Raw genomic sequence first — 27,686 nt, 5'->3', positions numbered from 1 at the left:
ATCTATCATCAGCCGAGTCAAATTTTGTTGACATTGGAGAACTCGCCAAAATATAGCCTGGCCCTCCAAGGGTTGGTTTAAACCGTCCCACCTGGGATGAATCAATCTATTCCACCAAGATTCCATCGCCGAGGCGATGCTCATCATCCCACAGTGTGGACAACTCGTTGGCGTTTCTATATCGTCACGAAATTTGATGCTCATATACCTCTGCTCACCAGGTTTCACAATAGATTTCCAAGGCCGGCGCAGGTCTAATTTACGCCGAGATTGATCTTGAAGCAGGAACTCGCCTCTCCGAATTTTGGCATATCCCTTCTCTTTGAACCTATCCTCAAGCACCTCCCAGGCTCTTCTTGCCATAAGCTCACGGAAGGACTATCGCATATAAGTGGACTAGATAGTTTAATGAGTACATAAGGAGTTGACTTACACTCAAAGAGGATATCCAGTCAAGACTGAAGGCGAAGCATTGATCGAAGCCGTCGAACAGAATTACCGGGTTTTGTAAGAGCACTTGCGGCGGAATGCTTTGCTGCAAAAATTGGCAGCGTGTTGTGTTTTGCTCTATGATGGGGTCTTGTTGCTCTTGCATTTGATGATCCTCGGGTCCTTGGGTTCCGCGTCCGACTAGTACCCCGTTTCTTGGAAAAGGTGATGCCGGAAACCCTGTAATCATACTGTCAGCTGTGTATAACCCGCGGAGGATGCAACGCTGTGCAAATGATAAGACGCACCAAAAAGATCAAGGGGCCTTCCCGTTTCCTGGCTTGCCAGTCGCCTCTCTATCTCCTCTCGTAGTCTTAGAGTCGCGTATTTCTCTCCTTCTCCATATATAAGCGGTAAGAATACCCCGAAGATGCCTAGCAAACAGTATACTCTATCTTCCTTCAACGTCGTTGTGCGTTGGCTCGCCCAGCTTGTCCGCTCCACAATGCTGAACTCAGCAAGACTTTTGCCCCTCAAAGCTTCAGTAGCAATCTTAGTAATCTTATGAATTTCCTGTTCCAAGGATATCCTGCTACCTAACCGCTTTCCGTTCTTGGAAAAGAACTCAACGCATGGCGGTGCTAGCAGCTCTTGCAACGTCCAGCCCCGAGTAAACCATCGGCTGCGTCGAAAAGCTTCCGCCCAGGTTATTGGAAAGGCCTTAGCGTCAGTAACCTCCTCTGGTACCACAACATCTGTTAGGTATACGTAACACTTGGATGCACGCTGGTACCAACGGAACATAGAATTGATGGCTGTACTGAGCTCAACACCAGCAGACTTGTCAATGCAGCAGGTATCGACCCAGAAGTATTGGAGGCCATCCGCTGCTGCTTGTTTACCACAAAAACGGATCTTGTCGTAGCCACTCTTTTCCTGGCCGGCACCTTCGACTAGCTCCTTGTATGTGACCTCTTGATCATCGATCCAGGTGTGGGATAGGATGGCATACGGGGGAAGGCTTTCATCGTTGAAAGACACTAGCTTGAAGTCTCCGTTGAGTGAGCGTTCTAAGAGGCGCATCACGGCGCCTGCGTATCTGCCCACGACACGCACGTCGGGACGAGTTTGATGGCGACGAAAGTGTAGCGTCAGGGAGAGCTTAGAAATGTAGAGTAAGAGTTTTTCATCCGACCTGTCAGAGTAGGTGCACTAACGGAATGCGTCAAGCAGCCGGTAGCCTGGCAGTCGATGGGCGCTCAGAGATTCTGTATCGGTGTTCAGTTGCAAGGTATTTGTGCGCGCGGTTGGCTCTCAGCAGCACGCGCGTGCATGTCCGCAAGAACTTGTCTTGTCCGTCTGCCTAGCTGTGTATCTCGCGTGGGAGAACGACGCGCCCGGTAGGAAGATAGACAGGTTCGTGCTGCTTGGTGAATGAGTTTGAGGGTGCGTCTTCAACGGGACCGAGTGAATTCTCGAAGCCTAGCGTTGTGGTATCAGCGATCAGCTATACTGCAACTAAGCGCTTCCGAACCTGGCGGCCTTATAACGTACCTGGCGCGATGTGCGAATCAACAGAGCCGTTGATGGTGTGAGTGTGGATGCAATAGTCGTGCTACCGAAAGTTGCGGTCGATGTCGTAGAACCCAGCGCATCGCCGTTGTAGCACTCGCAGCATCGAAGAGATGTGTGTGGTGATGGAGTCTGCCGCGCATGGTCTGTTAGATCTCAGCCTGACGGCCTTCGCCTTGCGGCCTGCAGCCTGCAGCCTAGCGATTCCAATCAGATCATTCTACTCGCTTGCACCGCCACTTTCGGGCACAGCTTTCATCTAACACATTATTACATGCGTTGTTCTGTAGTTTCTCGAATTCCTTTGGGGGTGTCATTTGCGTCGATACCACTAGTTGGTTTGCGAATATGTCACGATCTCACAGCTCAGCAACGTCCAAAATAGATGTCGCCGTTCATGTTTCCAGCCTGGATGATATGCCTGCTATGTCAGAAGATGATGGGCCATGTATATATAATGCATTGAGGTGAGGGTCGAACGAAATCAAAATGTACCATTCTGCTTTCATCTTGGTTTCAGTGTACCAGTTCTACGAAGCGCAGTCCATATCTAAAGCTCGTGCTTTCCCTTTCCCACTTCCCCTATCAGCTCCCGTCACTTTCGCCGCTCTCGCCTCACAGCTCCTTACATGTCTCATAAAATTGTCCTTGCGTGGCCACTCCAGATTCGGCGTCTTACAGCCAGGAACCGTACACCAGAATCGCTTGTTGGACCGGAATAAGTCTACATGCACTGTATGTTCATGGCGTTCGAGGTCGGCTCGCACTCCGAAAGGACGGAAGCAGATGTCGCAGACGAAGCGGAGATTGTGTTGGCGATTGTAGTGTTTCCTGCAGGGATAGAGTTAGTATGGGTTTGGCTAATCATTGAAGGTATCTTGAGGTGAAGCAGGCAGGGAGAGTACGTACTTTTGCTGGCCTGGGGTGTTGAATACCTGCCCACAGTCTCGGCAGATGGGTTTGTTGTCTGACGGGGTAAATGGCGTCGCGGGGGAGTCGGCTCCTATAGACGGTGTTGTGATAGCTGTTGAACCTGGTGAGGGGACCTGTGTGGCTGTGGACGCGAAACTCAAGTATGTCATTGCAGAATCAGGCGTTGACTTGCTGGACTGCGGACTTGCTGTGACATTCGCGGTCCGTGGTGACGACGTTTTGGGCATTAACGCGCGTTGATGGTGACGCCGTCTTTGTCTTGAACGATCGGTATTCGTGCGGTCGTGGTTGTCGAATGGCTCGGTCTTTGCGCTGTTGATCTCTAACCGGCTTAGTTCGCGGCCTGCTTCTCTCTTGCGTGGTGCCAGATTGGGGGTGGATGCTAAAACAAATGCTGGAACAGGGTCTTCTGCTTGTTGGTCGGGGCTATATCTAGAGACCACATCAAATACCGGTTCCCGATGGATACTGGGACTTCTTGCACCGTCAATTTGCATTTCTATCTCATCGTCTGGATGAGCTTGTGCGAGATCACGACTTAGCGGCGACGTGACATCTCCTTGTGTGGTATTGATGAACGTCTTGTTACCATCAGGCGTTGGGTGGCGCATACTGAGCTCATTGGGATCAGCCATTTCGGTCTCTGGTAGAGGCAGATCAAAATCAAACTTGACGTGATCGCCGAGCGTTTGCACCTCAGTATTCGGAGAAAGCGCCTCGATAGATGAAGTCGCCTCGGTGAGTAAAGCCGCGTCTGGTTTGTTCGCTGGCCCCGGAGGTGGTGTTGGAAAAATCACGGGGTTTGGACCAAACTCGACTTCATATGGATCAACATAAGCTTGTTCAGGCTGTTGATTCTGCGGTATGCCCGATCTTTCGCTATTCCAAATACTTGCAGGAGCAATGTATAGGCTTGGTCGGGCTGCATGTATCTTATCAGCGGACGCAGTAGAGTAGCTAGGGCCAAACTTACCTCCGTAAATTGACAATGGTTCCAAGGCAGCCCTTGTGTTGATACCAAGTATCCGCTCGATGGCACTACGCTTTTCAGACTTTGAAGAGTCAAGTGTCGTTGAAAGCGTCGGCTGAGACGCCGAAGTATTATATAGGGCTGGGTGTTGGCACCTCAGTGATTCCGAGTAATCAGGTGGTAGGGCAGCCTTAGTGTCTACTAATCTTGGGGCTGCAGGTAGCTCGTGTACGTCGGGCTCAAACTCGGGTGTGTGCTCAAACGTGGGCTCAGACACGATCGAGTTACATTTGAGTTCGTGTCGGACAGTTGTTGATTCAAGCTCGGGCAAGCTTGGCTTCGTCCTCCTCCCCCTTATTCTCCTCCACCAGAATAGCCAGCATGTTGCTCCAATAGCGACGGCAAAGCAAGTGACCAAGACAGTGACGCCAATTACGATTGAAGGGGCGTTGGCCGCAGGTAAGGCTCTTTTGCTCCGAGAAGGCGCGTCATGCAGAATTGCGGAGCGGACAGCGAAGGCGATGGGGGCCATGTCGTCTGTGTAAGGATACTCAACAATGAAACAGATATTCCGGGGCGGCCAGAGACAGACCATGTCATAATTATAAAGTATGTGGATAGACCATGAGGCTGAGTGAGGCATACCCATACTGCTGGGTTGGAGCCAATCACAGGTGCAGGTCGCACCAACTCGAAGGACCCCATCTTGCACATCATGCAGATGCAGATTGCCCTCATGAAGTCAGGATAGATGATATCTCTCCTGTCTTCTATTGGCACACATCGTGAGAGGCGACATATGCACGTCTCCGCTTTGAACGGTTGCCCTATGATATAGTTCCGGAGACGCGCAATGCCTAAGTATAGCCATATTAATGGCACTCGCCAAAGTGGGCGAGTATGTTCACTGTTACGCCTCTGATAGAGCATTAGACTGTGATTGATTCAAATTTGAGTCCTTCAACTACACTCGGTATGCCTCATCAGATCGGATGCGGGTCTTGTTCGGTACTCGACTCGTAGTTCTCGGTGCAAATGTCGCCCTTATGACTTTCCAAACTCAAATTCTCGTTGGATTCGCTGTAGCGATGGTCCTCTCACAACGCTGCACATGTCGTGTGAAGTTATCTTTCCGGGCGTATGTCTTTCCCGGAGTCGTACACTCAATGTTTGGGCATCGAAATAGTTTCGTGGGAGTGACGTGCGTATCATATCGGTGGACGTTATTTTCGTGCCGTTGGAGGTCCGCTCGTAACCCGAACCTTGAGCTGCAAATTGTGCAAGGGTATCGGAGGTTGTGTTTACGATTCTGATGGTTTCTGACAAGACTCTTGTTAGCATGGATGTCACGATTGCTTGTGCATCTAGACCACGTACCTCCTCAAGCCTGGTGTTCGAAAGCTAACGTGGCATAGAGGGCATGGGAACGTTGCATCAGTGCTTATCACGGTTGATCTCGAGGGAGACACTAAAGGCTTCGCTGGCGACGACACGTTGGGCAGTAATGGAAGTGGTAATACTTGCGAAGCAAGATCCATCGCGCCGCGGTCCGTCCAGACATGGGAATCAAATGACAATGTGACTGTGATGTCATTATCGAAGTCTTTCGAGGACTGATTCACTGGTGTAATCGCAGCGAAGTCGATGAGTTCGATCGTTCCAAGCTTGTCTAAGCACCGTTCTTTACCTTTGAACAGCGAGAATTCTCCAGAAGTTGCTGTGACAGGTGATATTGATTCGACTGAGAGCTCCGATGTACTAGAGCCCAGCGAAAGTATCGTATCATCCGAAGATCCAGTCATGTTGGGATGAAGTGTCAATAAGGTGCCGCCTGGATCGAGTATTGTAGGAGTTGCGCATTGGGCCGGGGGATCGTTGAGGCTGATCACATGTGAGGCACTCATCCCAATACAGTCCCCTGGCGTTGACAGCATCTCTGAACTTGGAGCGCATGCTGTGCTATCGTCGATATTCTGTGCCGGTGTGACTTCTACTGAAGATGACAAGTGAGAGAATATAACCGGGTTGGGCTGGTGCTCCACATCCCACGGATTGACACAGCCAGCATTATCAAGATCACACCTCCGGAAGGTAGACTGTTCTGTACCTTCGCCTTCCGCAGTCTTTATTACGATCGCGCGGCTTGGCCTCGGTCTGACAAAGGCGAAGTAATCAACAGTATCTTCACCATCGGATTGTGGCGAGTGCAAATCCGCTGACGTGCTTTCTGACGCACAATGATTGTGGGTGAATCTATCAGGCCTGAAGTCCTGAAGCCAGGCTTTAGAGCATTCAGTTGATTGTAGAGTCTGGGGTGAATCTCCAGTTCCGAGGAATGGCGTTTTAGAGCCAGACGCTACACTTGCTGGAGCTGCGGTCAGCCATGGTGCTTTACCTATAGTTATGTCAGTCTCACTTTCCTAAGCTCAGCCAGATGTTTGGAGCACTTACGACCATGCGACGTTATTTCGTTCAAGTACGAAGCATCGTCGGTGCCAAGAATGCGCTTCGCATCTACCACGACTGGTTTCACATCCTCGGTAGATGTCTGGCGTGTTGGTGTGCACGTTTCGTAATTTTGTTGAGCAATCATGAATGATGACCCTAGCGGATGATGTTCTACTGGATCATGCCGGAGTTCCGATTTCGAATCATCATAGTGAGCCGCATCCTGCAAGTCCGGCGCCTGGAGACCCCGTTCGCGACCAGCCGTGTAAAGATCCTTTGCGCGAGCATGGCCTTTCTCAGCCTTATCTACAACCGACGTTGATAGATGTTTTGCTCTGGTGAAGATACGGCTTCCAAGCAGACATATCCAAACGATGGGGACGAGAAGGATAAGCAGACCGAAGATGCTTCCTATCACGATTCCCGCGATTGCGCCATCGCTGAGATCATTCCCAGTAGCGTCGCGTGGCTGGGATGATGTAGACGAGTGGATGTTCCTGGGTGAACTGGACATGGTGTGTAGAGGTTGATGGATGATCTTTGGGCAAGGTATGTCCGTGAAGCGTCCTCAGAGTGTTGTACTTATAACAACGACGACGGACGCTGGAGGCATAGTGACGGCGATCGATAGAGTCACATTAGATGGCTGGAAGGATAATATCTGCATGAAGGTTCTGCGATATAATCGAGACGATTTGGGAAGGTCTGCATGCGGCATAGCACAAGGCTGAGAAGAGCTGGAGGCATACTGATTCCGTCAGGGCTTGTCATTGGACAATCCACATGTTGCCGCCATACTTCAGCCTCGTGGTATCTGAACGCGGCCTTCAAGCGCTAAACGTACCTCCAGTATGCTTCGACAAAACGGCCAACATCTGTTGTTATGCATCGTGCCTTCCGGTTTCGCACCTGATGAGAGGGCAAACCGCGACTGAATGGGTGACAACAGCCCATGGACTGGCAACAGCATCGTCGGCCGTGTTGGAAGCAGGCTACAACAAATGCCGGGTAAATGTGGCTGGTTTGATTCGTGCCGCAGAGGTACCAGATACACTGAACACCACTCTGGCATCCGGAAGGCGGGAGATCGATGACTAACCCCGCTAGCTGCTTCCGGTCGAAACTAAGCCGCATTGTCTCAACCTTGGAAGTCACATTGCAGGTCGAAGCTGAGAGGAAGGAACTAATCGTTGGGTATCGAATATGAACGCCGTCTTTTCACGCGGCTCTCCATAATGTGAGCGTAAACTCCTACGACCTAACAAGAAAACCAATAAAGCAGCAAGCCATCAAGCTCCTAGTTTTCCAAAGCCTCGGTTTCCAAGAGCTGAACTTCCAAGGCCTGAGTTTCCAGGGCCTCTACCTAATGAGGCTTGATGCTGGACCTGGCGAGCCACAAGGCCACGCTCTCCTTTGCGACTTCACTGCCCCATACGCCATCGGCTCCTCCTCGTCGCCATTCCTCGCCAGACACGTCTTCGCCGCCACCTCGTGTAGCCTCGCCGAGTAGCACTTCCAGATCGCGCTTCTGGCTAGACAACCAGCGCTTGAAGAAGGCCACAGGGTCCTTGGACATGCTGGTAAAGAAGGCATGTTTCGCCTTCGACTGACCAATAGCACCCATCAACAGCACAAGCTGCTCATCGATCTTCTGAATCTCTTGCAGGGTCTGTATGCTATCTGGTCGGCGGAGGATGTCTTGGAACAGCGGCTGCATCGGGTCTTCGAGTGCGACCTGGACGTCGTATACGGTCGGTTCGGAGGGGGTCTTGCCGGAGTCGGCAGCGGGCGAGATGTAATCCTTGTCCACACGGATCGTGTATTGTAGTTGGATTGGTGGGAGAGTCGTGAGGTGTTGTTTGATGAGTTGGGGCAGGTTCGGGAAGAAGAAGTGGTCCTGGCCACCGAAGAGGGCCTTCAGCCTCGCGTCGCATGCAAATTTGCGCTCGTCATCTTCTTGTTGCAGGTGCTGTGACCTCGCGTATTCCCAGATGCCCATGAGGACACCGGCGCGATCTTCCTCATCGGTGTCAAGCAGCTCGGCGAGAGGTTTGCTCAGTCTAAAGACTTCGGGGTTTTGGTACCGCTGTAGGTTGATCGTGATGTTGATGTTCTCGTCGCCCTTGCGCTCAAACTCGAGTTCGCTGAAGTTGGCCTCCTTCGCAGTGGGGTTCTCGGGTCGCTTCCATTCGATTTGCGTAAAATTGTCGGGTTGTAAGCTCTTAGCGCGGTCGAAATCGATGTTGATGGACGTGAAGTAGTGTGAGAACTGCTTGGGCTTCGCGACTGGCTTTTTCTCGGCTCCGTCTTCATCCCTAGATGCTAGTCAGTCTTGCTGTACGTGGTAAAATCCGACCGGCGGGCGCTCGAACTGGCGCCGGCGCAAGTAAGAGGTCGACATACATAGCATCGGCGTCCTTCTCCTCGTCCTCATCCTCCTCAAGACCTTCGTCGCCGTCCTCGTCGAGCAGGCGGCCTTGGATCTTCACGCGGTATGTCGCGTTGTTCTCGCCGTCAAAATCGAAAGCGTCTGCGTCGAGGCCGGTGCTCTGCCAAGGCTGGTTCTCGGCGGTGTTTGATATCCATATGCGCATGGTGCCGTAGCGCGATGCGCGCGAATGGTGTTTTGAGTCCATGACATCCAGCTTCTTGCGCATCATGGTCGCATCCAGCGTGCGCTCGACTTCGCGCAATTCCTTGTAGCGGGCTACGGCATCGCCGATGCACACGTCTTCTACGCCCTCGGGAATGTTCTTGTCGGTCGGGTTCTTCGCGATTCGGCGCATCTTCTCGCGGCGTTCAGCTTCGGCGCGCTGCGAAGCCTGCATGTTGGCGTTGTTGTACTGCGGTTGCGCAGCCGGGTGCGGAGCGTGGACAATGGGGCCTGGGTTGCGAAACAAGTGAGCGAGGTCGTTCCTACTAATCATCGTCTTTTACGGAAGGTATGTGCAGGCGGTCGGTGCGATGGGGCGTGTTGGGGAAGCTGTGGTTGGCAATGGGTACTTACCTGGTCGCCGGGATGGCGTAGCTGCATTGTGCTGTTGCGGATAATTATATCCCCGTGCCTGATAGTTCGGTTGCATGGTGCAAAGTGTGCGAAAATGAACGGCAGCGAAGTTCGCGATGAAAGCGCGTCAGTGGAGATGGAAGGTGGATAGGATGGTAACTTCTTCGAGACGCGTCGAGGTTAGGTACGACTACGTGCATGCACGGATACTCTAGCTCCCCCTATAGGCTATGCGGGGCATCACCCCCACCCAGCCCTCGACTGCACAAGCTTTTCCATCTACTTCCAGCCTCATCGACATCAGAGACCCGCGTGTGATGTAAAATAACAGCCTTCAAGAGGTGCTTCTCGCTGCTATCGGAGCCCCGTCTCATTCACTGCTTCAGCATCCGTCTTGGCACTCGTTGACGCTCGTTCAGTGAACCGATCTAGTATCCTCCAAGTTTATCTAAGCGTCATTATCGCTGTCCCCTGTTCTCCTTCTTCCTTTCTTTTTCTCCCATCTGCACCTAACAGGCAAGGCCAGTCGACACCCAGCACTCTAGTCTTTGGCGTGAGTGAAGAGAAGGAAGCATGGAGGACCAAAAGTCAAAGAAACCTCTCAGAAGAATTACGAACGTGCGTATACCGGATAAACCGTCGTCGACACTCTGGGACATCACGATCAACGATGGGAGAATTGCTTCGGTAAACAGCCATGTCAAGGACTCGGACGGGCCCAGTGAAGACACGCTAGATGGAGGCAATCGTCTCATAGCGCCATCGCTTTGTCATGCCCACATCCACCTTGACAAGTGCTTCCTCCTACAAGACCCCAAATTCAGCGACTTACAGATCGAGAGCGGCGACTTCACGGAAGCCATGTCGATGACGGGTGAGGCCAAGTCAAGGTTTGAGGAAAATGATCTCATGAGGAGGGGCGCGCGTCTCATCGAAGAGAGTATCCAACATGGTGTGACTGCTATGCGGGCGTTTGTAGAAGTGGATGGGGTGGTGCACACGAAATGTTTGGACGCAGGTCTCAAGCTGAAAGAAATGTTCAAGGATCGCTGTGAAGTGCAAATCTGCGCGTTCGCCCAGCTCCCGCTATTCTCTGGTCAAGACGGGGGTGAGGAAGTAAGGAAGCTGATGTCCAGTGCTGCCTCGATGGAGAAGGTGGCTGTGCTCGGAAGCACACCATATGTCGAGGATGACGAACAAAAGTCCAAGGATAACGTGAAATGGATCACGCAGTTAGCACTCAAATACCAGAAGCATCTAGATCTCCATCTTGACTACTTCCTGGAAGAAGACAAGAAGCCACTGGTTTGGGATACCCTGGACATGTTCAAAGAGCTCAAATGGAACGAAAAGGCGGGAGACAGGCAAATTACGCTAGGACATTGCACCAGATTGACGAGATTCCGGAACGACGAGTGGACGCATCTAAGACAGGAAGTAGGCGACCTGCCAATTTCTTTCGTAGGTCTGCCGACTTCCGACCTGTTCATGATGCGAACACCAGAGAATGTGCGCGGGACTCTGCCGGTCGTTGAACTCATCAACGAGTACGGGTTCAATGCTGCCATTGCCGTTAATAACGTGGGCAACGCGTTCACACCGTACGGGAACTGCGATCCTCTGGTAAGACACCTTGCATACAAACTTATGGAGAAATCTAGCTGAAACGGGTGTTAGACTATCGCGTCCTTGGGTGTCGGTCTTTACCAAGCTGGTACAAAGAAGGACGCCGAACTACTATATGTAAGTAGCCGTTCAATACCCCGTTTGTTTATGCTAAGCATGCAGGAAACCGTATCGACCCGGGCAAAGGCCGCTATTGGCTGCGATTCTACGTCGCTCACCCTGGAGCCGGGTCAGCCTGCCAACTTTGTGTTGTTCGACCGAATGGACAGTGGCTGGCACTGCAGAAAGAGCGTGGTAGAGGTGGTGTATGATGCCGGCCATACTCGCCAAACGGTCTTTAGAGGCCGGTTGATTGCATCGAAAGATACGCGAACGTAATGTATGAGGGCTCTTCAGTGGTGCTGAATGAGTTGGTGGCACTGGAGGGGAATTTCTAGGATGCGACCTCATACCGAGTGTCTCAAACGTACGTATGAAAACTTTACCCACTCAGCGCTTTTTAGTCTGAGCATCCGCCTGTCGCTTTTGATCAGCTGCCTTGGATTGAATCGTTGAGGAGGAGTGCAATATTCCTCCGCAGTCATCGCGACTTCCTTCAGATGCAACAATCGTCCCAATGGGGCCTAGGAGACCCTGCTTGTGACACAGTATGTGCAAACAGCCCACGAAGACACCTACCCGCGCACGTTCACTCACTATACAAACGAACGATTTTGCGTTTCCGCATCCGCGAGACCGAGAAGCGGTGGGCGACACGCGCTCACGTGTTTCATCTTCACTTCACCGGAAGGTGCAATCACTGCCAACAGACCAGACTCGGCTATTTGAGGACCGAGCGCCTGTCCCACGAGGTTCCAGCACCCATCAATTCTGTAAATACATCGCATCAACGCCGGTACTGAGATTGACTGGAGGTTTTGGCCAAGAAGAAGTGACCGCGCTGCCGCCTGGACCAACGTCATGGAAGCTCTCGACAGCGACAACATGCTCAATAATGCGCATCAATCGCTACACCCAGCCGAAATGGCGCACTCCCGAACGGTCAACGGCAGTCGGGATCAGCGGCCGACCATCGGGCAGGTCGTTTACATATTCCTGGACAACATCAAGGTGCGTCGTTGCTTTTGCACTTATTTTGGACCCTGCACCCTATACAAGGAAAAAACTAAACACCTAGGAGCCTACGTTGCTGTTAAGCTACTAACTTTATAAGTTTTTATCTTAATGTAGGCTCTAGGGTGTTTAGTTTTTCCTTTAAATAGGGTGCATTCCTGTAGCATCTGAGACTGACTATCGAAGCTCCGATTCGGTGAACATTCGACTGAGGTCATCAGCATCTTGAACATCCTTGGTGCATTCCGAGCTGGAGAGATGTCGAAGAAAGACACACTCGTTGCGATCAGGAACACGCTCGGAGATCATGTAGACCTCAAGCAAGATCTTCTGAATATCCTGTTTCACAGAGAGGCCGACTGGGGTAAGTTTTGACTATACGAAATGCATGTGAGACATATACTGACGTCGTGCGTCTACCTCCAGGCGTGGGCGACTTCGACTTTGGGTTCCGCCAGCCTCTCGAACAACCCAGCCCTAGCCCTCAATTCCTGCAGCCGGCTCATCAGCCTCAGATGCGCTTACCCCGAATCTCTCCACTATGGCACGAGGATGATCATACCTACTATAGCCAGCCTTGGTCTTCTGTCACCAACGGTCCGATGCTCGACCATGCGCAGTCTCCCACCGGCAATCACTTCAATTCGCCAGCAATCTCTTACCAAACCCAACTGTCTCCAGCTCTCTCGCCAAGGAAGGGAAAGACTGCCACCGCTAGCCCATCTGTGCTTGGAGTACCCGTCGCTGTACCCATCGGCCAGCCCATCGACGAGATGCCCCCTCCATCAAAGAAACGCCGTCGTCGTCAAAGCTCAACAATCCAGGCTAAGACGAAGGAGGAACCAAGAGAAGAATATGCCGAGATCGCTGATCGACTCTCAGACCCAACCCAGCCGGAAAAGAAGATCAGAGAGGCAAACACCATGTCGCAAGGAACAGGAGGGCCATACATTCACAGTCTGTGCGGCAAGGGATTTTCCGGCAGGTCAAAGGTCAAGAAACACCACTGGGGTAAGAAGCTTGATGATCTGGAGACAACTAGCGGTTGTTGGGCGAAGAACAACAAGCCAGACGTGAGCTGGAACGAGCATCCGAGCTGCAGAGAGGGCGTGGCACAACAAAAGCCTTCATCGGCCGTTCTGAAACCGAAAACGTTGACCCAAGAAGCCCCATTGGTGCCTTCGATGGTACCTACCTCTGGAGACCGCAACCATTCTTTTGCCGACACTTCGCGGTCCCGCCAAGAGAGGGAGCAGCCTATCGAACACATGAGCTCTTATCATTCTCATCGGCTGCCTACTCGATCAAGTTTCGACGACCTGCTGACTGCTGTCAACGTCGCATCCGAGATCGACGCGCCACGACCGCAAGGACGCATCGACTCAGTGGTCTCTCATCTCGATGCTCAGGCAGCCGCTGCTGAACAGAACAGGCAGTACATCACCAACTGGCAGAATGCTTCAGATGATCGCCGTGAGGAGTCTCTTGCATACGGTCGCCAGTACCCATACACGACACAGGGACTTGGCCTTCGAGGTGTTCACGTGCCAGTACACATGGCTTTGCCGGTTCTTGATGGATCACACCAGTACCCTCCTCCCTCACGTTCTTTCGCCGATTCACACTGGAATAACGGCAACGAGTTGGAGTTCGACGGTTCGAGGCGACAGTATGCAGCTCTCGGATCGCCGTTCTCGCCTGGTGCAGATGCGGAATACCGTTGAATCTAGCCGGGGAGCCAGTTTGCGCGTTTTACTGGGACGAAAACGGAGACGGTTGTATGGAAAATGACTGTAAGCGTCAGCGAAAATGAAGCAGAATTCATCGAATGTAGTAGTGATTGGAGCTGCAGAAAGAGTGTACGATTATAATCAACGAGAATACCCGACTCATGTATGTAGCGGTTGTTCGTAGAACAACAGAACATGGCGCGATCTAATCTAAAATGTCTTCCGAAATCATGTTGTATCTGTATGATCAGGGCGTGATGATGAATGACGAGCTGCTTCGTAGCAGGATGCAAATGGCGGTGTCATTGCTGCATGCAGTATACCATCCCGACCTTGCATACACGACATGTGGCGTGGTTCAAGCTTCCGCCTCAACGGGTAAGCTCATCGGCAGGGATACTTCACCCCAGCCGCTCTCCGCGTAAACAACAAGCCATCTCCACGTTGTTCTGCCTGTGAAGGGGGCGCGTTTAGTTTTTTCCGCTATTTTCCGCGAATGGCGACTTTTGCCGGTGCCTTTTACTAGACTAATCCTTGTCAAGTGAGATTGTGTAGTCGCGCTTCTGAGAGCTATGACGACCGAGGCTTCGAGCTTGCGATGGAGCTGGATGCCTCATGATACAACACGAACGAAGGACAACTGCAATTGAGAGCGACAACCTTGTGCGACAGCTGATCGTCACGCTCCATGACACAGATGTGACTAGTATGCAGCTTCTGTGAGCTTACGCGGGCCGATTTCGTCATAGCCGCGTTCCTGGGGAAATTGACATGGCCTTCCTGCGGGGAAGAAGCGCACGTTCGCTACCCTCGAGCGGCGACCCGCACTTTCCCCAGTACGAGCCCGTTAGCACCATAAACCCGGAGGCTGGAGAAGTGAGAATATGCGGGATGGATCCTAGTCACAGGATCGTGGAACGGTAATTACGCCGGTAGCCTGTTCGTCTATAGCAGTATATAAGAACCCTCCGCCCGTCAACCCCGTACTCTTCTCCACACCACATCACATCACCTCCACTTCTCAACTCGATCGAGCTTGGCAAGTCACGATGCGGTTCTCAAGTGCACTCCCCCTCTTTGCTGCGACTGCCCTCGCGCAGTACAGCACCCCACCGACTAACTCGAGCTCGTCCGGACCTGACAAGGACGGCAAGTACGAGATCTCGTCTGAGGGCATTCGCGGTCACTTCATCCCATATGGCGCGTCCGTCTCCAACTTGTTCGTCATGGGCAAGGACGGTGTTGAGCGCGACATTGTTCTCGGCTTCGACAACGCGACTGCTTACGAGGGCGAGGTTCACCCCCATTTGGGTGGTGTGCCCGGCCGTTACGCCAATCGCATTCGGAACTCTACCTTTTCCATCGATGGCGAACAGTTCTTCATCGAGCCCAACGAGAACAACAACAACAACACCCTGCACGGTGGACCAGATGGATGGGATTACCGCAACTTTACTGTTGTGGCGCATACCGAAGACTCCATCACTTTCTCTATTGTCGATCCTGACGGCAAGGAGGGCTTCCCCGGTGAGGTCGTGAGCTATGTTACCTACACCATGACCCCGAACACATGGAACATCAAGATCGTGGCACTTGCTACCACCAAGAAGACGCCCATCATGTTGACTTCCCACGTAAGTAAATTACTTTTTGATGCATATTGCAATGCTAATCAAACTAGACCTACTGGAACTTGGACGGATTCGGTAACCCCGAAGATGAGACCATCTTCAATCACACTTTCCACATCCCATACTCTGGCCAGCGCATGGATGTAGATGCTATTCTTATCCCCACCGGTACTATTCTTCCCAACGAGCAATACTCTGTCAACGACTTTTGGTCGGCGCCCAAGCAGATTGGTGCCAACCAGACTGCGCCCGAGCTTCTCGGCAACTGCGGAACTAACTGCACCGGTTACGACAACTGCTACCTCGTCAACCGCGACGAAGCTGAGGCTCTCGATTGGCGCAACTCTGGACCTGTCGCTTCTCTGTGGAGCGAGTGGTCCGGCATCAAGCTCGACGTCTACTCTGACCAAGCCGCGTACCAGATGTACAGCTGCCCCGGTCAAGATGGTATGTAAAACCCGCAAAATTCCCGTAAAACCGCTAACAAAATGTCAGGTACTCTGCCTATCAAGTCTACCCAAGGTGCTGAGGGAAGCAGCGGCTACGTCCCCAAGTACGGCTGCGTCGTCATGGAGGTTCAAGACTGGATTGACGCCATCAACCACCCCGAATGGAGGCGCGAGAAGGAGCAGATCTTCGGTCCTTCCAGCGGAGCTTACACGCTCGAGGCCCAGTACGTGTTCTCTACTACTGAGTAGATTACGCACTATTGTGACGAATGAGCGGAGCCTTGGATAAGGCGACATGATACCACGTGCGATAGTATAATTAGGCACCTTTTGAGGATGTCGTAATGGTAATCGAGGTTGATTCCTACTTCACGTCGAGTTTCTACTTTGCTTTGTTTGTTGTGATACTCCTTTTCGTCGGTCACCATGGATATGCAGTCGCCTGGATTTGCGGTCACCTTGGAGTTGCCGTCACTATGGAGTTGCCGTCACCGCGGATTCGATGCCGTCGTCGTTGCCTACGTCCCTGTCCATCTCGCCGACTGCTCCTTCCTTTACACCTTTACCCTCACCAAACAACTCGCCATCTTGAGAGCGAGAACTTGCTATCCAAAGACAACCCCAAGGGGTCGTCTATACGACTCTAGCAAGCAAGCTGCTCGATCCCATCCCCCTCACCTTCACCATGGCTGGCGGCCACAAGAACCGCAGCAAGAACCGCCGCAAAAACAAGAACAAAGGCAACGCCAAAGAGGCCACCGAAGAAGGCCCCAAAGCCAGCGATGAGGGTAAGGCAGAAAGCTCACAACCGCCCGCACCCACTAACCTCAAGTCCCCCATTGACCTCCCCGAGCTCGACACGCCTAACACTACTTCGTCCCTGAACTTCGCATTGCGCAAATTTACACCTCAACTGAGCACGACTGACAAAAAGAAAGCGGGCATCGAGACAGGTCCCCAGACACCAGTTGTGAACCCGGTTCCACCTCGATCTGGCTTCGATGATTGGACGTCTCCAGAGCCTGACGTTCACAACAAGCCCGAACCTGGTCCCTCCCAATCACGAAAGAGCAAGACGACTCGCGCTTTAGGTCTTGCTCGAGCCACTGACGCAGCAAAGAGGCTGCACCGCGTCTTGGGCATAGCACCGCCAGAGCCGTTCGTTATGCCGCCTGACATGCCGGAAGGTCTAAAGGAAGAGTTCGAGGCTGGATTGGAGGAGTATGGACTTGATAAAAAGATGCAGAACCTGGGGCTGAATGTGCTGAGTCAGGCGGCGGATATGCAAAAGCCTCTACCGGATAAGCCGCTGTTCCCTTCTCCTCAAGTTGAGGCAGAGACTTGGGATGAAGGAAAGGGCAAAGGTAAGGGTAAGCAGCCTATGGCACCGGTCGAAACTAACGTCGCCCTCCACACTCCATCAGAAGTAGAACCTTCGTCGTCCAAGAGGCCTATGTCTGGAGGCGACGATAAGATCTCTGGTCCGGCACCCAAGGGTTCCCGTGTAGACGATACAACCGGCCTACCAACCCTTCCTGAGTCATCTTCATGGGATATCGATTTCCCCGGCTATACTCCCGCGCTCCTCACCATCCTCCTGAACTGGTCCTTCACAGTACAGTCATTCTACCGGCGCCTTCCAAACCCCAAGGCATTTCGTGCCCATGCCTCATTCCCCTTCCCCGTCACCGCTCCGATCTACAACCACCTCATCTCCGTCGGCTTCTACGACACCAGCGTCGTTCCCCACAAGGAGATCAGGTTCTTGGGTCCAGGCGACGCGGCTGAGATTGCCTACGCAGAAGTCGACGTGTTCCGCGGCAAGGAGGAACGCGCCGCTTTCGAGGAGCAAGAGCAAAAGCATACGAAGCTCGAGGAAATGAAGAAGAAGCTGAAGCTTGGACGCGGGTACCGTGGGCCGGGAGGAGAGGCGACTCGATCCCAGGACCAGATGCATCTTGCCATCCATGGAGAGGGACGATGGGCGTATGTCCTGATCAAGGGTCACCCCACCTCGCCTGAGGACATCGCGCCGCCGCATATCATGCTTGCGTGGCACATCTCCGCCGTCACCGATGTGTCGAGTTGCCTGCACACCGTCTTTCCCGAGAAGGATGCTCCCGCTCCTGGCGGCCAGCCCATGACCCCGACATCCTCTAAGCAGCCACTGAAGCCCTTTGCTTCCCTACAGAATCTCGTGAGCGGAAGCCGTGGCCAGAAGCATCTCCATCGCGAGATCCGCTCAGCCTCGAGCACCTCGGAGCTGCCTCAGGTGGATGCATCGAGCATTGAGCCGCAAGAGGGTGCGCTGACGTTGAAAAGGACGGTCGCCAAGATGGAGAAGGCTGGAAGTATACCGCTTGTTGAGGGCTTCCGGGTTGACGTTGGACAGTTCAAGGGATGGCTGGATGCTGTGGGTAAGGGAACAGGCAAGCTCATTGTTTGGAGGAAGTAGTAGTCTATGACTCTACCATCCGCGCTGGTTGCCTAATATGTGGCATCAATGGCTTGCAGTACGAGTGGGCGAAGGAATGAAGTTGGGTTGGTCTTTTCGGAACAGATGCTTCGAGCGAGGACAGTGTGTAAACTCGCTTTCGATTGGAACAGCAATCGCTTGAAGCTAGTCATCGTTCTGTCTTGGCCGGTCCGTTCTAACTACACACTATTAGCTAAGATCACCCCAGGCATCGAATTTACTTCTGCCCCAAAGCTATCCCATGAGACGTCGCTATCGTGATGCTCTTGACGCCACCAGATTTAATGAAACTTGATGCAGTTTGCTTACATTGAAGTGAGGCGCGTCATTGCGACACATGGTGGTCCCTTATCCAATGATTCACGTGTTTCCTGAGCCGATACAACACGGCCTCTTCGTCCATCGTAGGCAGGCCACTTTCATCAAGTCGCCTGTTAACGTCTTCTGCGAGTTCCATTCGGACATCTTCGGGAATATCCATCCAGTAGCGGAGTCCTTTTCTGGGAATCTTTTCCATGTTTGCATTGACCGCCTCGCGAAGTACTTTCTGGAAAGTGTGTTAGAACATGTGACAACGCTCCGTGTCACCGAGCGAATGCATGACATTGTACTTACATAAGGAAATGATCTCTGAGCTACCTTCTCCCAGGCTTCGTACTGATCTGCGACTGTTATCGGTTAGCATCGATAAGCGTCATGTGCCCCGTGTATGCATACAGCGCTGATAGTGGCGCAGCTCTGGCAGAACCTTTGATACACGCCACTCGATCCCTTCATCGTCTACAGGCGGAAGCCCTTCCTTCACTACAGACTCCCTGATTGTTTGTATCAGATATTCCTTCTCTTTTGCAGTAAGCTCAGTCAATGTGGAGCGTGTGAAGTCTTTGCAAACTGCGAGTGAGACACGCTGCGAGAAAGTTAGCACTATGGCCGCGTCGCGACAACCGATTGAGGGAGATTTGTACCAGGAAGATTGGCCATTGTTTCTCAGATAGTCCCAGAGTTTCTCTGACAGTGCTTCTACTCATGCGCCGTGGGATATGGGTTCCGGTTGCCCAGAGAAATGCTGTGATCCTCATTGCGCGGCTTATCCAACGCGCAAGGTCGGCAACATCGCACGGTCTAGATCCAATCGGAGATAAGAAGATTCAGGTACCGTGGTATCCGGTCTGCTCGTACTTGGGTCCAAGGCTGTTGTGTGGCGGTATGGTGTTGGAGATTGTGGGGAATGCATGGCGGCGTTCCATGTCGCGTTTGACAGAGTGCAGGCATCATGACCCTTGCATTAGCCTATTTTCGGACCACGCTAGCATCCTAGCGGCAAAAAACAATCCGATCCACCACTCAGCCTCGTCGTCTTCGCGCGCAACACATGATGGCCCCAATGCGGCGTCAACTTATCTACGATCCTACAGTTTGAGAGCCTCACCGAGAGCCTCAGCCGCTTATCGCGCATGTTCTATCGAACTTAACCCCCGTTCCGAGGCGGGGCGGTGCCCGCTGCAAGGTACCATGCCGCATGTGTGTGATTGGGGCCAAAAATGCAGGTGGCAGGCAGCATATTTCATGCTCTGTCCCTAGAATCCTTCCTAGTACCTGTGTAGCTGTTCAATCTTTCCTTTCTCTAATTCGTTTTTCTTTACTGCTTTTCAACTTTGGCGACGATACTTGCCTGTACTCCCGAGCGCCATGGCTTATGAACCCGTGGGACCCCAGGCAAAAGGTCCACACGTGTCAGTGGAATATGATGGCGGCCTGAACACCCAATACGATTCCGGGGCGTACAACACCGCCCCGCATGTTCCCCAGGATAGCGATACGGAATACAGTGTTGATAATACCAAGGGCGTATCGCAGAAATGGCCTTCGGATTTACGGAAAGTTGGGAGGATTACGCCATTGAAAGCACTGATTCTGGTTTTCGATGTGATCTTGGCTTCAACGCCTATCATGTTTCTGGGTGAGCACGATCGATCTCAGCGTGACCATACTGAGCTGTTTCAACGATTACATCGACCACTTGCTGACATGCTATAGCTCTGGCCCTTATCGCTGCCAGGTTGAATGGAAAAGAAGTGTCGGACTACGGTACCAAATTGGAACAAACACTTCTCCTTTCACCGACAATCTTCCCCCTAATCTTCGCGGCCTTGATGGGAAGGTTTTTCCGACATGTTGGTCTCTTCCTTGCTCAACGAGGCACAACTCTCGGCCGTCTCGAACAGCTGATTGGTTGCCAATCCGTCTTCTCCGCACTCGAACGTCAATTTTGTCTGAGATCTTGGTCTATGCTTGGACTTGCATCCGTCTTGATTTGGCTCCTTTCGCCAGTCGGTGGACAGTCTGCACTTCGTCTTATTGACCAAGAGATTGGAAACGTTCAGTTTACCAAACAAGTGCGCTACCTCCATCCGACGACGTTTATGGATTCATTAATGGAGACTGCTAATACCCTTAGTAAGTTTACATGTGCCAAGCTCAAATTAGACGTAAATGGCTCTATACTTACACTATTCGTAGGTTCAGGCCGTAGCTCCTTCACTCCAATTTTCCTCACATCTATACTCAGCAGCACCAGATACCGTACAACACCCATGGACCTATGGGGAAACGTCAAACTCCCGCTCTACCGCACTATCGAGAACAGTACGTCTGACGAGTGGAAGTTTGTGCCTAACGGTACAGCCGACAACGTCACATACGCTTCCCTAATCGGTATCCCGATAGCCGGACCTCCCTCTGTCGGCATTAGCTCTTTCAACATCGAAGCTCGCCAATTTGACGTGACCTGTTCAAGCAACAATGCATCACAAGGAGAACCTGTAGATTTTGTGTCAAAATATACGTGGCAACTCCAAGTAGTTAACGATACAGCGCCGCCGCCCTGCAAAAAGAACGAGACGTTCTGTGCGCCCCCGGTTTGTGCCAGTTACCCCTGCCCTATCCGGAGTGAATCTCTCGTCGATTCGGATACAGGCAAGTACTCAGTGGCGAATTGCGGGCTTTCGTTCGAGAAATATGAAATCGGAGTGCGCTGCAATGGGACGGAGTGTGCCGCTTACAAGATGAGGAAGATGTATTTGTATGACGAGGACTACCCAATAGGCTACGATATCGCGCTAAGAAGGCAGTTCATGGCTACCGCACTCCTCGCCATGACAAGCGCGGACAACTTCAATATGCCCTCAGCAGAAGCTCGAGGCGCGACGACTATGGAAAAATGGCTGCAGGACCCACTCGACTTCACCGGCGTATTCTTTGGAAATACCGAACTCTACAAGCTGTCGCCGCAAGTCTTCGGCGACCGTCTGACTATAATGTACAACACATTCTGGCAATCCACATACGCCAGCAGAGCGATCGGCGGAAATTTGCCAGCATCCGTGATGGAAACCGGGGCTATGAACTTCACCCAGGCACAACGTGCAGACGCCAATATTACATTCGTCGCGACCGAAGCCAATGTATCGCAGGATACGACGCCAATGTACAAAACAGATTGGAGATGGTTCGCAGCCTTATTGGTTTGCTCATTTATACTGCTTGCCGCCGCGTACACCGGACTCGTACTTAAGTACATCACGATCGCACCGGATATCATCGGCTATGCATCTTCGCTGACGCTTTTGAACCCTTATGTTCCTACGCCTACTGGAGGAACTACCTTGACTGGATTGGCGAGAACAGCGTTGATGCGCGACTACCCTGTGCGCATAGGAGATGTCTGCCCGAATGAGGCCGTGGGCGCGATCGCATTTGCAAGAGCCGACAGGAACGTAGGAAAGCTGGACAGGAAACGATTATACATATGAGCCTACAAAGTCGTAGAAAAGCGGCGTTGCCGGCACTATCTGAAAATGACAGAAGAACAATAATGTACATCACATATCATCAATCGCAGTAATGGCTGATCATGCCTCGGAAGGTCGCGCATCAGATCTCGCGATACACCGCATGCCACCTCATGTGCGTCGATGCAACTCACCACAGAATCTTCGATCCATCCAACGACATTCTCGAACACTATAACGTATCACATATTGTCGCGCCGCGGCTAGAATCACCACATGAAGCACACCGAGACAAACGACGCCATACCCACGCGGCTCGCGAAATCCAGGATCATGGCTGCAAGCAGCTGTCACCACCTGTCAAACCTGCGCTATAAACATTTCGACTCTTAACAGTAGCTTGAGTGGTGTAGTTGTTTAGTCGCGTAGCCGATTCGAAGGTAATGAGGCATTTGGTGTGTCGACTCCAAGACCTGTGGGGTTTCAGGTGCCTGAGGCAGCACTTTGGAACACCAACACTGGCGAGCACTGGCATTGCAACTCCGCCTAGTAATTTTGCGAGAAGCGCTGGAGATCTGGATGTAGGTGCCGTGGGGGTAGGCGTGCGAATATATATGTGGGAGAGGATGTCGCCGGAGAAAGCTCATCATCAAGCCAACACTCATTCCACTCACGTTCACTTCATTTCATTCTCTTCACTTCACTTCTTCAGCGCTCGGTCGCCCCATTCATTCAATACCACCTTAAGATACCCATCACTTTAACGTACTTTCATTCCAAATACTTCAATTTGTCAACATGAAGTTCACCAGCACCCTCCTTGTTCTTAGCGTCGCTGCTCTCAGCAACGCACGCGCCATCTATGTTCGTCAGAACAACGCGCAGACCTTCACCGGCGCTCTCGGTGGTGTCGCAGCTACACCTATCCTCGATTCCGGCATCGCGAACCGTCCCTTCAGTGTCAAGGGCGACACTTTTGTCAACCTCTCGGGTGCTCTCCAGCGCTCTTGCGACCAGCAGTTCAACGGCTGCGCGAACTTGGCCAATGGTGGACAGGGAGACTTCTCCACTCAGGACTGCCAGGCTCAGAAGCGTGAGTTCGATGATCGATAGACTTTTGGAACGATGCTAATCAGGTGGTAGAACAATGCGATGCTGCAGGCGCTGGCAACTAGAATTACCCTTTGAGGCAGCGAACGGGGGTATGCTGGAGTCTTTCAGCGGTCAGCGAGGGGCTTGATGCTTTGCGACGAAGGGGCCGTGCAACATACATACTCTTACGATTAGACGCACGCAATTTACGAGATCCCAATGAAACTTTCGCATACGCACCTCTTGTGTCGATGATAGTGACTCAGGGTCATGTCTGCACTAGCCCTTTCTCTTTTTCTGCTTCATCTTTCCCCGTAGAATCTCTCTTCGGCAAGTTCTTGAGGCATGGTGCATTGAACAGACGACCGCTCCATGCACCGCGTGCTGTGCCAACAGCTACTACGCACCACAGCAGAACGACAGCAACGGCGAAGATCGTCCCTAAAACTCTGAAAAACAGACTCGGGAAGATGTTACCAAGCTCCATCGTACTAAGCGCCATGACCCCAAGGGGAAACGTGAAACCCCACCAGCCCATGTTGAACGGAAACGGCCGAGACTTGTAGATGGATGCCAGTGCGAAACAGAGCCAAGTCAGCCCAAACGACCACATGATGAGTGCCAGAAAGACCCCGAAGACGAAGAAAATGTCGCCTGCCACGGGAATATCAGAGAAGAAATCCGTCTCTGGAAAGACCCGCCTGCTAACCGAACCAAGATATGTTATGGAATAACCGCCCATGCCTAAGGGACCTAGTGGCAAGAAAGATGACACAACAATCTCTCGTGGTGGTAGTTTGTGTAAAGCCAGACGTGTGTAGTACATGACTAGAACCGTCATCGCTAGTGGTGTAGACATACCCCACATAATGTACGAAGCAATGATCGTACCGAGAGCATGTTGCGGGTTGGTCAAATGCTCTGCGACTCTGGCGCCGGTACCGGCTGCGACGATGGATGCAGCGATAGGTAATAGCTGAGCTGCTGTGATGCGATCCAAAGCTTGACGATCAGAAGCGGAGATCAGTAGGATCGTGAGCGATATCGTGACTGAGACAGCGACTACAGAATCGATCATCCAGCAGACCCAAGCAAAGGTAACGGCCCAAGGCCCCCAATATGGGATGCATATTGAGCACCAAGCTGAGATGAGGGTAGCGAATCCCATCGGAATGGTTCCAAGGAAGAGCGAGTTGACACTGTCCGCGATCATAACGGTCCATATCTCAGGGTATACCACATATCGGAAGACAGAGACAGAGAAGGCGCAGGCGAACAGGATAGTGTTGAGTCCAAAGAAGATCACCGCAAGCCAGTACAAACATTCTGCTTTGAACGGTATAGCGACGAGAAGTAGAGAAACTACGCCCGTGCCCATGGTCACGGAGAACCATGACGGGGAAAAGTTCCTCACAATCCTGCGCCAGCCCACCTATGCTTGTTTAGAGTACATTTCCAAGCCTCGTGTGTTGAAAACGTACATCGTATTTCGTCAACTCCCCAGATGCGACCGTAGTATTGGAACCGGTAGATTGAGCAGCTGACGTCGATGTCGGGCCCTGAGACTTCAGCCGTCGTATGGGAGCCCGCTGGGCCGCGGGCGCAGTCAGAGCAGGATTATCCGACGCGACGCGATCCAGTTCGTAGTCGTCCATCTATGCGATGCGCTGTCCGTGTTTGCATAGCAGTCAGGCCGGCTGGAAATGCCATGTTGGACAAGACACCACTTTAGCGATGACGATGCAGTCGCCGCGCCGCCATTGCCCGCTCGCAAATCCCAGAGCCCAGATCCAATCACGTGGGTAGCACGGACCGATCAGTTTCACAACACTGAACCTCGTCGAAAAGGCTGAACCTCACTTCAATCTTCTCCGCAGACTTCCTTTGATCACGTCAGCTTCCAGTCGTCACCCCCGCATCCCCATTCTCTGGTCCCGCAAGCAGCGAGTGCAGGCCTGTACCATACTCAACAATCCTTCGGTCTCGCTTCCGAACATCCGTGTGCCTGCCGCTGGACCCTGATCTTCGACAGGCGCATTCGCACTTTTGGTCGCCAACAACATGCCCGGCTTTTTGGATCTTCCACTTGAACTCCGAAACCATGTTTACGAGGTGTTGCTTCATGAAGAGCTGGGTCGTTCTTTCCGCGGGGTCATGGTGGTGTCAGAGCATTACGTGAGGAACGATTTACCGCTTCGGTGTTATCGCGGACTGCTGCGCGTGTGTCGCCAGACACACGGAGAGTTCAAGCAAGCAATCCAACACCTGGTCGCTGCAAAACGCCTGAACTATGAATTCGACATTACCTTCTCACATGGCCGGCCGTACTTCTCGTTGAGCTGGGTTCAATTTGCGGCGCTTTCGCCTACCATCAATCAACTTCTTATCAACGTCGACTTGCGCACAAGAGAGCCCCTCCGAGACGGGCCGCGCGAATCTTTTGTTCCTCACGAGCACGAGCTGGCTCATTTGTTAGAGCACTCGCCGACTTGTTTTGCCAAGCAGCTCTTCGACTACATTGCCATTTTTCTGAAGACGCTAGCGAATCTCTTATTCCAAGGCAACCCTCATTTCAGTGTGCTCTACACTGAACGCATGATATTGAACCTGCGTACGCCAACGAAAGTGGTAGCGCTTGGTGGAAACGGCCACAATCCAATCACCCTGTCGCGGCGGCTTCGTGTCGATCAAGCCGAAGCGCGAAAGTTGCACAACACTATGCGCAACACTCTCCAGATTACATCGAATAACTTCAAGGCATTCGACGCAAACAACTGTGACCGGCTGTTTCCGCTGATACAGATTGGTTCTTTGCGGTTTGCGACGGAAGGGGTGATATGGGGAGAAGGACACAATTTAGTACTTGCGCATGATGATTTTCAGTGGTTGCGGTATTAGACGACTCGCGGGTCCTGAAAATTCGAGAAGCTGATGTGACTACGTTGGATTAAGAAAACTCAATTGTTATTAGCATGCTTCACTATAATGTCTACATAGAGTTTAGTAGACGTAATCTTGGCTGCCATTGATCATGGAGATGTCTACATGGGCTTCGGGATACTTCATTTCTCGCTGTCTATCAGGTATGTAGGCGTCCTGCTGGTCTACCACCTCGCTGATCCTTCTATGTAAGATCTATGTAGTTCTGAGGGCCACCTAGCTGGTCGGCCAGATCGTCAACATCAGATGGCTCCTTGCCCTTTCCTCCCGTCTTCTGCTTCGCCTTCCAGGCCGTCTTCCGCGCTTTCTCTTTCATCTTGTCTTTCATCGCCTTCTCCTTGGCTAGCGCGATCTTCGCAGCTAAGCTACCCGCCTTCTCGTACAGTGTGCTGATCACGTGCACGACGTCTTGAGCGCGGAGAAGTGGGTCTTTCGTCTCGTCATCTTCGGCGCCAGAGACACGGGCCTTGACGGTTTCGACGAGATAGCCGCGTACTAGGCTCGCGGAACCGTGAGTGAAAGAGGAAAGGACGACTAAGAGGCCGAGAACCTTGGAGGACATGTCGTCATCTTTGGCAGGCTTCATCGAAGCGGGCAGGAGCTAGAGGTAGAGGCAGTTAGTATGTGTCTCATTCCAGTTCGGACAAGGATCTTACTAACCATCTCCCATTTCCAAGCCCAATTCAAGAAGATCCCCAGCCCAAGGTTGCGCTTGCTTTCCATATCGTCCGGAGTAGCACCGGCGACTTCCTTCAGGTCCTTTTGAACGTCGGCGTACGGGCGCGTGATCCGGATGGTGTTGTCCAAGACGAAACCTCCTGGGCCTTTGCCGAGGCTCATGACGTGCGAGCACCTCTGATAGTCGTTGAGATCCTATTTATTTGGTTAGATTTTGGTGAATGCGCTTCAATAGACATCACTTACCTTCCATGGTAAGCCGTAACCGTCGACCCACTCGTTGGACACCTCTTCTTCACCGTTGTAGAAGATGCAGACCTTGGGTTTGTAGTACTTCATGATCTCGTCCTTTGAAGCGGCGACCTGTACAATCTGTCCCGGTTCGCAGGCGCAGATGTCGTCGATCGGTTGAGCGCGGATGTCGTAGACGGCGGCGTAGTCGATCTTGAAGACCGCGCGTACTTGCTGGAGGACCTTGTCATGTTTGTCGAAAGGTCCAAGAACGAAGTCGCTCTTGGTCTTGTCGATGGACGGGCAGTGAAGAGTTATCTTGTGCGCCATGGTAGCGTTGACGTTGTTGTGTACTCAGGGGAGCGCAAGGAGATGGATGGGTCAGGGGACGCGAGATCGTGAGAAGATATAAAGAGCGAGTAGGTGAGCGACGAGAGACTTGTCGCCCTAGAAGTTTCTTCAGGTCGAAAGTGAAGGTGAGCGTTTGCATTGTGCGACAGTGCGTCACTGCTGCCTCGCGAGCGCTCTTCCACCGCCTTGCCTTCACTGCGCTCAGGGTCCATAGATCTA

At 52.3% G+C, this 27,686-nt stretch overlaps 9 protein-coding genes across 9 annotated transcripts; 6 read left to right on the top strand and 3 right to left on the bottom strand.

The window, feature by feature from the left end:
- Nucleotides 1-630: 630 nt before the first annotated feature.
- J4E85_007475 (uncharacterized protein) lies at nt 631-1,512 on the bottom strand (the record flags this gene model as incomplete). The annotated part of the gene is made up of 2 exons (XM_051471707.1): nt 631-644; nt 738-1,512. 2 exons carry the CDS (start codon nt 1,510-1,512, stop codon nt 631-633), a joined length of 789 nt encoding a protein of 262 aa, XP_051324781.1.
- Nucleotides 1,513-7,715: 6,203 nt separating this feature from the next.
- On the bottom strand, nt 7,716-9,386 carry J4E85_007474 (uncharacterized protein; the record flags this gene model as incomplete). The annotated part of the gene is made up of 3 exons (XM_051471706.1): nt 7,716-8,667; nt 8,756-9,195; nt 9,360-9,386. The coding sequence occupies 3 exons, from the start codon at nt 9,384-9,386 to the stop codon at nt 7,716-7,718; spliced, it is 1,419 nt and encodes a 472-aa protein (XP_051324780.1).
- Nucleotides 9,387-9,932: 546 nt separating this feature from the next.
- Nucleotides 9,933-11,363, top strand: J4E85_007473 (uncharacterized protein; the record flags this gene model as incomplete). Its single annotated transcript, XM_051471705.1, has 3 exons — nt 9,933-10,982; nt 11,037-11,102; nt 11,148-11,363. The coding sequence occupies 3 exons, from the start codon at nt 9,933-9,935 to the stop codon at nt 11,361-11,363; spliced, it is 1,332 nt and encodes a 443-aa protein (XP_051324779.1).
- A 582-nt stretch (nt 11,364-11,945) lies between these two features.
- On the top strand, nt 11,946-13,822 carry J4E85_007472 (uncharacterized protein; the record flags this gene model as incomplete). Its single annotated transcript, XM_051471704.1, has 3 exons — nt 11,946-12,095; nt 12,285-12,462; nt 12,525-13,822. The coding sequence occupies 3 exons, from the start codon at nt 11,946-11,948 to the stop codon at nt 13,820-13,822; spliced, it is 1,626 nt and encodes a 541-aa protein (XP_051324778.1).
- A 1,055-nt stretch (nt 13,823-14,877) lies between these two features.
- J4E85_007471 (uncharacterized protein) lies at nt 14,878-16,157 on the top strand (the record flags this gene model as incomplete). The annotated part of the gene is made up of 3 exons (XM_051471703.1): nt 14,878-15,462; nt 15,510-15,906; nt 15,955-16,157. 3 exons carry the CDS (start codon nt 14,878-14,880, stop codon nt 16,155-16,157), a joined length of 1,185 nt encoding a protein of 394 aa, XP_051324777.1.
- A 436-nt stretch (nt 16,158-16,593) lies between these two features.
- J4E85_007470 (uncharacterized protein) lies at nt 16,594-18,363 on the top strand (the record flags this gene model as incomplete). The annotated part of the gene is made up of 1 exon (XM_051471702.1): nt 16,594-18,363. The coding sequence occupies one exon, from the start codon at nt 16,594-16,596 to the stop codon at nt 18,361-18,363; it is 1,770 nt and encodes a 589-aa protein (XP_051324776.1).
- A 2,615-nt stretch (nt 18,364-20,978) lies between these two features.
- Nucleotides 20,979-22,196, top strand: J4E85_007469 (uncharacterized protein; the record flags this gene model as incomplete). The annotated part of the gene is made up of 1 exon (XM_051471701.1): nt 20,979-22,196. One exon carries the CDS (start codon nt 20,979-20,981, stop codon nt 22,194-22,196), a length of 1,218 nt encoding a protein of 405 aa, XP_051324775.1.
- A 777-nt stretch (nt 22,197-22,973) lies between these two features.
- Nucleotides 22,974-23,350, top strand: J4E85_007468 (uncharacterized protein; the record flags this gene model as incomplete). The annotated part of the gene is made up of 2 exons (XM_051471700.1): nt 22,974-23,268; nt 23,319-23,350. The coding sequence occupies 2 exons, from the start codon at nt 22,974-22,976 to the stop codon at nt 23,348-23,350; spliced, it is 327 nt and encodes a 108-aa protein (XP_051324774.1).
- A 3,041-nt stretch (nt 23,351-26,391) lies between these two features.
- On the bottom strand, nt 26,392-27,446 carry J4E85_007467 (uncharacterized protein; the record flags this gene model as incomplete). Its single annotated transcript, XM_051471699.1, has 3 exons — nt 26,392-26,808; nt 26,868-27,080; nt 27,132-27,446. 3 exons carry the CDS (start codon nt 27,444-27,446, stop codon nt 26,392-26,394), a joined length of 945 nt encoding a protein of 314 aa, XP_051324773.1.
- Between the last annotated feature and the right edge of the window lie 240 nt (nt 27,447-27,686).

Source organism: Alternaria conjuncta, assembly GCF_024043145.1.
Source record: "Alternaria conjuncta strain BMP 0040 chromosome Unknown scaffold_10, whole genome shotgun sequence".
Classification (NCBI taxonomy): Eukaryota; Fungi; Ascomycota; class Dothideomycetes; order Pleosporales; family Pleosporaceae; genus Alternaria; species Alternaria conjuncta.
The sequence above is the reverse complement of the archived record's forward strand: the minus strand, read 5'-3'. Positions and strand labels throughout refer to the sequence as shown.